The sequence below is a fragment of the Chelonia mydas genome, chromosome 1, assembly GCF_015237465.2.
Source record: "Chelonia mydas isolate rCheMyd1 chromosome 1, rCheMyd1.pri.v2, whole genome shotgun sequence".
NCBI classification, from domain to species: domain Eukaryota; kingdom Metazoa; phylum Chordata; order Testudines; family Cheloniidae; genus Chelonia; species Chelonia mydas.
In genome coordinates, this window is record NC_057849.1 from 6,514,974 (window position 1) to 6,524,400 (window position 9,427).

General features: G+C 44.7%; 1 protein-coding gene across 1 annotated transcript; it reads right to left on the minus strand.

The window, feature by feature from the left end:
• Window positions 1-8,138: 8,138 nt before the first annotated feature.
• LOC102940420 (olfactory receptor 51G2) lies at window positions 8,139-9,107 on the minus strand. The gene has a single exon (XM_007053898.4). The coding sequence runs from the start codon at window positions 9,072-9,074 to the stop codon at window positions 8,139-8,141; it is 936 nt and encodes a 311-aa protein (XP_007053960.2). The 5' UTR covers window positions 9,075-9,107.
• Between the last annotated feature and the right edge of the window lie 320 nt (window positions 9,108-9,427).

Genomic DNA, 9,427 nt, shown 5'->3' on the forward strand with positions numbered 1-9,427 from the left:
GCCCCTCCCTCTGGAAAAGAGCTGAAAAGAGAGTCAGAGCCACTGTGAGGTGCTCCAGATACCGTACCTGCCCTGAGCAGGGGCTGAGGGGCCCAAGATAATGCACCAGCCTATCTGTCTGTCCATCAGGATGCATCTCCAGAGAAGATGGAGTGTCCGGAAATCCTCACAGCAGCCTGGGCTCCCCGGGTAGCTGTAACCCTGCTTTTGTGGGTCATAACCGCAAATACCAAATTCAGGACAAACTGCTGAGAAATAGGGCAGACAGACCCCAAAACTGCTGATTATTCTCCCATGTGGTATACTAAACCAGGAACACAAAGTTAACTTCTGTTTGACCACACTGACTAATAAGAAGTCATAAAAGCAGGTTCCTTAGATATTCTAGTCCTTATACCCCCATCAAAAACACTAGATTTAAAGATGAGTGGTTCTTTAAATCCAATTTAATGTAATGACAGGTGCTTCTGATCCCAAAGGACAAGCCATACACGCAGGTCAATATATAACTCAGATCTTACCCCAAAATCATGCTGATGCCAATCCTTTGGTATCTAAAATCTAAAGAAAAGGAGTTTTAGTGGCACCTTAGAGATTAACAAATTTATTGCTTTTTTGAAAGAAAGAAAGTAAGAAAGAAAGAAAGAAAGAAAGAAAGAAAGAAAGAAAGAAAGAAAGAAAGAAAGAAAGAAAGAAAGAAAGAAAGAAAGAAAGAAAGAAAGAAAGAAAGAAAGAAAGAAAGAAAGAATTGGTTAAAGGTGTCAAATATGTACAATAAATGCAAAGTTCTTATTTCAGGCTTGTAGCAGTGTTGGAATAAGCTGTTGCCTTGATAAGTCTCTGGTTGCTTCCAAATCATTGGAAGGACCTCAGTCCATTGGTTAGAATGCTCCCATTAGTATCAATTCTTAGTCAAGAGGCTTGACCGGGAAAGAGGCAAACTGGAGGTGTTTCCTTTTATAGCTTCTGCCATGTGGAGGAAAACCCATTGTTTCAAAGAAAGCCCTCAGAACAGCTAGTGGAAAATTGCAGGTGACAAGATGGGGTTTGGAATCACATGAGCAAGTCACATCTCCATCCATAATTTTGCTTAGTCACAGCAGGAAATCATTACCCATACCCTGACAGTCCTTTTGCGGGACAGTCCATTCAGTGTAGATGGGCGTCTCCCAGGATCCATTTTCAGTTAAGTGTTTCTTGATGAGCCCTGAATTTGAATAGTCTCTCCAAGATTTTCAGGCTAACTACTTTGTGGACATTACCCTAGGAGCAAACATTTAAAATTCAGGTACAGAGCCAATAGTCATATCTACAAATACAAAGATCATACATGCATACAGACAGCACTACCATAACCAGAAAATCATAAACATTCCGTAGACCTCTTACATGTCACATTTTGTAGAAGATTTGTTGCAAATATATAACAGTGGTTGCAAAAGTGAGCTATATGCTCTAGGGTGGCCAGGAGGCAGAGCCTCAGGGGAAGTGGAGCAGGGGCAGGGCCTATTGGTAAGAGATGGGGGGGGGCTGTCAAGGTTCCTTCCCCACTCTGAACTCTAGGGTACAGATGTGGGGACCTGCATGAAAACCTCCTAAGCTTACTTTTACCAGCTTAGGTTAAAACTTCCCCAAGGTACAAACTATTTTACCCTTTGCCCTTGGATTTCCACTGCCACCACCAAACTTTAACTGGGGCAACTGGGAAACATAGTTTGGACACGTCTTTCCCCGCAAAATCCTCCCAACCGTTGCACCCCACTTCCTGGGGAAGGTTTGGTAAAAATCCTCACCAATTTGCATAGGTAACCACAGAGCCAAACCCTTGGATCTTAGAACAATGAAAAAGCATTCAGTTTTCTTACAAGAATACTTTTAATAGAAGTAAAGGAATCACCTCTGTAAAATCAGGATGGTAGATACCTTACAGGGTAATTAGATTCAAAACATAGAGAACCCCTCTAGGCAAAACCTTAAGTTACAAAAAGGACACAAAGACAGGAATAGTCATTCTATTCAGCACAGTTCTTTTCTCAGCCATTTAAAGAAATCATAATCTAACACATACCTAGCTAGATTACTTACTGAAAGTTCTAAGACTCCATTCCTGTTCTGTCCCCGGCAAAAGCAGCATACAGACAGTCACAGACCCTTTGTTTCTCTCCCTCCTCCCAGCTTTTGAAAGTATCTTGTCTCCTCATTGGTCATTTTGGTCAGGTGCCAGCGAGATTACCTTTAGCTTCTTAACCCTTTACAGGTGAGAGGATTTTTCCTCTGGCCAGGAGGGATTTTAAAGGGGTTTGCCCTTCCCTTTATATTTATGACAGGGGCTCAGGGGAAAACGGGTTGCAGGAAGTCGGAAGCAATGCAGACACCACCAACAAGGGCGATAGGGTGTTCCTGAGTAAAGGAGGAGGGAGAAGTTGGAGGGTAGGAGACCTTGTGTTTTGGAGAAGACTGAATAAATGTGACCCCACAAAGGGAACTCTTGTTTTAAATATTCTAGGCTGAGAGTAAGTCATTGCAAGGACCTTAGAGGGAAGGGCAGGGTGCCTACAGGGCCACCTCAAGGCACAAAGGAGCACTCTGGGGTGGCCCTCATCTGCAGGGACATGGCCAGAGTGTGCTGTACTCTTGGAAGCCATTAAAATCAGGCGGAGGTCAGCCCAGCCCCCAGTCTGCTCTAACTTCCACTGAGGCCAGGAGAGAACAGGCCAGCACATCAAACCACTGTAACTGGCTCCGTGCCATCCCTGCTCTCTACAGCATGGCAGGGAGGGGTCGCTCTGCAGCTGCAGCGGAGAAGCCATCTGGGCCTGTCAACAATCAGATGTCTGGAAGGCTGGTCCTGTGGTCTGGACACTGCTCTGCGACTCAAAATAGCTGGGTTTAATTCCCTCCATGGGCAAACCATTGGCTGTCTCTGGTGGATAATATCCCGGCCCTGCCTCACAGTGATTGCAGGAGGATAAATACATTCAAGGTGCTCAGATAGTCTAAGGTCAGGGCTGAGTCAGGGTTCCAGAGAGCAACGCCCCTGACATTTGTTTTTAAAAGGCCTCTGACCACAGCCTCCTGTGACAGGTGGCTTCTGGGATCCCTGTGATTACAGCACCTTATTTGTGGCAGAAATACCGTATTTCAGGGGTGACAGTGAGGGGTAGGGAGTGGATTTCTGAGGAGAGATTTGGAATGTCGTAGGGTCTAAAGTCATGCCTCGCCAATCTATTAGAATTCTGGAGGGGCTCAGAAATCATGTGTACAAGGGAGATCCAATGCATATAATGTATTTAGATCTTCAAAGCCTTTGACAAGATCCCTCACCAAATGCTCTTAAGCAAAGCAAGGTGTCATGGGATAAAAGGGAAGTTCCTCTCATGGATTGGTAACTGGTTAAAGATAGGAAACAAGGAGAGTGATAACTTTAGATAAGCTATTACCAACAGGAGAGTGGAGTGCGGGGGGGGGGGGGGAGAAAACCTGGATTTGTGCTGGAAATGGCCCACCTTGATTATCATACACATTGTAAGGAGAGTGAAGACTTTAGATAAGCTATTACCAGCAGCAGAGTGGGGTGGGGGGTGTCATAAATACAAAGGGAAGGGTAAACCCCTTTGAAATCCCTCCTGGCCAGGGGAAAGCTCCTCTCACCTGTAAAGGGTTAAGAAGCTAAAGGTAACCTCGCTGGCACCTGACCAAAATGACCAAGGAGGAGACAAGATACTTTCAAAAGCTGGGAGGAGGGAGAGAAACAAAGGGTCTGTGGGTCTGTCTATATTCTGTCTTTGCCGGGGATAGACCAGGAATGGAGTCTTAGAACTTTTAGTAAGTAATCTAGCTAGGTACGTGTTAGATTATGATTTCTTTAAATGGCTGAGAAAAGAACTGTGCTGAATAGAATAACTATTTCTGTCTGTGTATCTTTTTTGTAACTTAAGGTTTTGCCTAGAGGGGTTCTCTATGTTTTGAATCTAATTACCTGTAAGGTATCTACCATCCTGATTTTACAGGGGGGATTTCTTTATTTCTATTTACTTCTATTTTTATTAAAAGTCTTCTTGTAAGAAAACTGAATGCTTTTTCATTGTTCTTAAGATCCAAGGGTCTGGGTCTGTAGTCACCTAGGCAAATTGGTGAGGCTTTTTACCAAACCTTGTCCAGGAAGTGGTGTGCAAGGTTTTGGGAAGTATTTTTTGGGGAAAGACGTGTCCAAACAACTCTTCCCCAGTAACCAGTATTAGTTTGGTGGTGGTAGCGGCCAATCCAAGGACAAAGGGTGGAATATTTTGTACCTTGGGGAAGTTTTGACCTAAGCCAGTAAAGATAAGCTTAGGAGGTTTTTCATGCAGGTCCCCACATCTGTACCCTAGAGTTCAGAGTGGGGGAGGAACCTTGACAGGGGGAGAGAAAACTTTTTGTAGTGATAAACACCCATTTTTTTTCATGGTCTGTGTGTACAGAAACAGCTTCTGTATTTTCCACAGTATGCATCCGATGAAGTGAGCTGTAGCTCACGAAAGCTTATGATCAAATAAATTGGTTAGTATCTAAGGTGCCACAAGTACTCCTTTTCTTTTTGCAAAGGTTAGGAAGAAATGGTCAATTTTCAGAATGGAGAGAGATAAATAGTGGTATCCCCGAGGGGGTCTATCCTGGGACCAGTCCTATTCAACATATCCATAAGTGATCTCGAAAATGGGTGTGACCTTGTACTCCATATGAGTTTATGAAAATATGCTTCTGAGTGTGAATATAATGTAACTGGAATATGCTTCCTGCAAAACGTCTTTTGTTAGGTATCAATACAAAGCTTATAATCTACTGACTGTGGTTATCCTATTTGTATAAATGTATCATTCTTGTATCTGAAACTAGAAATATGAAATATAACTCGGAGGTTCTATTGTAATGATGCAAAGTGTGAGCCATTAATGGTGGTTTGGAATCTTGATGGCTCCCATCAACAAGGACAACTGGTTGTAAATGGCTCTGTTTACCTGCAAGCCTTCCTGTGAGTCAGGCCAGGACAATGAAGGCTTGAGGTCTCACAGGACATGTGACCGTGTCACCTGATACTGGAATCCATCTTAAGCCTGGTGCTTTTCCATTTAGAAGGAGGGGTGGGGACCCAGAGAGACAAAAGATTCCTGCCTTGTGCCAAAGCTATATAAGGGGGTGGCACAGAACAAAGGGGCTGCACTCATGAGAAATCCCCTAGCTACCACCTGAGCTGGAACAAGGAGTGTACCAGGAGAAAGGATTGGGCCCAGACTCGAAAGGAGTGTCGTCTGTGAAAGAAGCTTATTGGAACATCTCAGAGGCTGAGATTTATCTGTAATCAGTTTCGTAATGTATTAGGCTTAGACTTGTGTGTTTTATTTTATTTTGCTTGGGAACTTACTTTGTTCTGTCTGTTATTACTTGCAACCACTTAAATCCTACTTTTTATACTGAATAAAATCACTTTTGTTTATTAAATAACCAGAGTAAGTGATTAATACCTGGGGGAGCAAACAGCTGTGCATCTCTCTCTATCAGTGTTATAGAGGGTGGAAAATTTATGAGTTTACCCTGTATAAGCTTTATACAGAGTAAAACAGATTTATTTGGGGGTTGGACCACATTGGGAACTGGGTGCCTGGGTGCTAGAGACAGGAGCACTTGTTAAGCCGTTTTCAGTTAAGTCTGCAGCTTTGGGGGTGTGGGTCAGACCCCGGGGTCTGTGTTGCAGCAGGTTAGTGTGCCTGGCTCAACAAGGCAGGGTTCTGGAGGCCCAAAGTGGCAGAGGAAATGGGATCAGAGGCACATCAGGTGACAGTCCCAAGGGGGTCTCTGTGACCAAACACGTCACAGAATAAATGGTCAAATTTCAGATTGGAGAGAGGTAAATAGTGGTATCCCTGAGGCGGTCTATACTGGGACCAGTCCTATTCAACAGATCCATAAATGATCGAGAAAAAGGGGTAAACAATGAGGTGGCAAAACTTGCAGATGACACAAAATTGCTCAAGATAGTTAACTCCCGGGCAGACTGCAAAGAGCTACATAACTGGGTGACTGGTCAAGAAAATGGCAGATAAAAAACAGGGTTGATAAATATAAAATGATTGGATTTAAATTGGGTGTTACCACTCAAGAAAGAGATCTTGATGTCATTGTGGGTAGTTCTCTGAAAACATCCACTCAACGTGCAGGGGCAGTGAAAAAAAAGCAAACAGAATATTGGGAATCATTTAGAAAGGGATAGATAATAAATCATAAAATATCATATTTTCTCTATATGGATCTATGGTACCCCCACACCTTGAATACTGCATGCAGATGTGGTCGCCCCATCTCAAAAAAGATATATTGGAAAGGAAAAAGTTTCAGAAAAGGGCTACAAAATTATTAGAGTTATGGAATGGCTTCTGTATGAGGAGACATTAACAAGACAGATGTTTCAGCTTGGAAAAGAGACGACTAAAGGGGGTTATGGTAGAGGTCTTTAAAATCATGACTGGTGTAGAGAAAGTAAATAAGAAGGTGTTATTTATAGTGGTCAGTGAATTAAATTAATAGGCAGGAGGTTTAAAACAAATTAAATGAAGTATTTCTTCATACAACACACAGATAACCTATGGAACTCCTTGCTAGAGGATATTGTGAAGGTCAAGATTATAACAGGGTTCAAAAAAGAACTATGTAAATTCATGGAGGATAGGTCCATCAATGGCTATTAGCCAGGATGGGCAGGGATGGTTTCCATAACCTCTGGTAGCCAGAAGATGGGAAGGAGTGACAGGGGATGGATCACTTGATGATTCCCTGTTCTGTTCATTCCCTCTGGGGCACCTGACATTGGCCACTGTCAGAAGGCAGGAAGCTGGGCTAAATTGACCTTTGGTCCGACCCAGTATGCCATTCTTATGTTCTCATGTAAAATGGTTTTAAAATACCAGGCAGCTGTCACACTTCTACACTCACCTATCTAATGTATCATTACAATCTGAGTGAGACAGGCTTTGCTCTGGAGTTATAGGAACAGAATCAGCCCTAGTTACATTCTTTTGGGAAGAATCTGTGGCACCCAGCCTAGTTTTCCTGTGTCTCTTACCATGGTTCAACTCTGGCTTCTTGCCTGGAGAGAGGGAAGAGCTTTGGGTAAAGAGTAGAAGCAGAGGTTGGAGTGTTGTCGGAAGAGATGTGGCAGAGGGTGGGGTCTCAGGGGAAGAGGAGGAGCAGAGAGTGGGGCATCAAGGGGGAAGAAGGAGTCAGGGGTTGGGTCAGGGTTGGGATAGGAGCTAGCTGTGCCTCTGTGAGGGAGCTGAGTCCCATTTCCACTAATTCCCAAGCAAATGGAGCAGGAAAACAAAGGGGAGTAGGAGGGAATCTCGGCCTGAGTCTCGTGCCAGGACTCCTGTGTGTCAGACCCTCACTCGCACACGCAGCTCTGCTCTGCCTTGGTGGGGAGAGGGCTGAGCAGGTGTGTGGTGTGCAGAGACATCAACGGTCAGAGGTGGGGGGGTAGACAAATATGTCTCCATGGCTTCTCCTGGGGTTTCTGCATTAATCATGTCTCTGACACGACTCAGTCACAAGCAACTGGCTGAGGGCTTAGGGGAAGGGTGGGTGTCCGTGCCCCTTGAATAGACCCCGTCCACAGCTGGCGCAGCCCCCATGGTTCCCACAGCACCCGGAGTGCTCATTAAGGGCCAAAACTGTGACCGCAGAACAGCTCTGTGCCTTTTTTCATGGCCCCTGGATGTTTAACATGACCTGGGAGAGTGACAGGCCAGGTGTAACAGGAAACAGCATCCACATCCCTTCTCTTTATTGACTTTATTGACAGATATAGTGAGCTTGCAGTCACCACCAATACTGCTCTTTATGGGCCAACATCCCACCGGTCCCTGGGCTGTCAACGAAAACAGTGATTTCTAATCTCCTTCCCCCAGTACACTGTCCTTCCTCACCAGGAGGTGGGCACAATCCTCTACCTTTGTTCCAGACCTTAGACCCCAGGGGAACCTCTCTCTACAGTGTGGAGATAAGTAGCTCATGTCATCTTGGATGTAAGGGTCTCGGTTGGAATAGGAGGTCCTTTTTTTTCTGTCTCCCATGTCACCAGTGCCGGACCCTGATGATGAATTGACCATTCACTTAATGAAGGCCCTGATTATCCTCACACGAAGATGTTTGCTTTTCACGCTGTACACGATTAGGTTCATCAGGGGCGGGACCAACAGGGAGATGTAGCCCAGGAGAATCTGAAGTATGGGAGAAGAGCCTTTCCCGAATCTGTGTATCACAGATAGGCCGATCTCTGGTGTGTAGAAGAGCAGGACGGCACAGAGGTGGGAGACGCAGGTGTTGAGGGCCCTGAGGCACTCCGTGTGGGAAACAACACTTAATACTGTTTTGATGATCATCACATATGAGAGGAAGATGAGCAGCGAGTCCAACCCCATTGTTAAGAGTGTAGTAAACAAACCGTAGATGCTGTTGATTCTGATATCAGAACAAGCCATCTTCATGACCTCCTGGTGCAGGCAATAGGAATGGGAGAGGACATTGGCTCGACAGTATTGGAAATGTCTCAGGAGAAAGGGGAGTGGGAGTATTACAGCCATCCCTCTTAGCACAAACACCAGTCCCATCTTGGCTGTTCTTGGCAGGGTTAAGATGGAAGCATATCTCAGCGGGTCACGGATCGCGATGAAGCGGTCAAAGGCCATCAACAAAAGCAGGGAGGATTCAATGCACTGAAGTGAGTGGATGAAGAACAGCTGGGCAAAACAGGCATTGAAGCTGATCTCCCTAGAGTTAAACAAGTATATGCCCAGTATTGTCGGTGTGGTGGCTATCGATAGGCCAAGGTCTGTAACGGCCAACATGGAAAGGAAAATGTACATGGGCTCATGGAGGCTTGAATCTGTTTTTACAATGAACAGAATGACTGAATTTCCTACTATAGAAATAGCATACATGAAGCAGAAGGGAATAGAGATCCAGAGATGAACGTCTTCCTGACCTGGTAGCCCGGTAAGAAGGAACATTGCAGATTTGAATATGGTATCATTGAGAGGTGACATAATGGACTGGGGAGGTCCAAGGAGTATTGAATTTTCCTTTCTAAAAGGAAAAAGAACAGATGATATTTAAGAAGACATTTTTCTGCTCTCAATGCAAGTCTAGAGAGCAAAAACATAGTCTTGGATATACGACACCAACAGCAAGATAGGCATTGCCGGTTTGGATGAAACCTGTGGTCCATCTAGCCCTGTACCCAGTGGCCAATTCCACTTCCTTCAGAAGAAGGTGGAAAAAGCCCTGCAAGAGGCAGCTATGAGATAACCTGCACCCAGGGAAAGTTTCCCCCTGACAAGCACTAATTAGACATATATTGTGGTATAAATCATGAAGGTTTACAGCCCTTCCTACCATT

Excerpts from the sequence above, each read along its gene's own strand:
- LOC102940420 (XM_007053898.4), bottom strand. The coding sequence starts at position 9,074 with ATGTCACCTCTCAATGATACCATATTCAAATCTGCAATGTTCCTTCTT.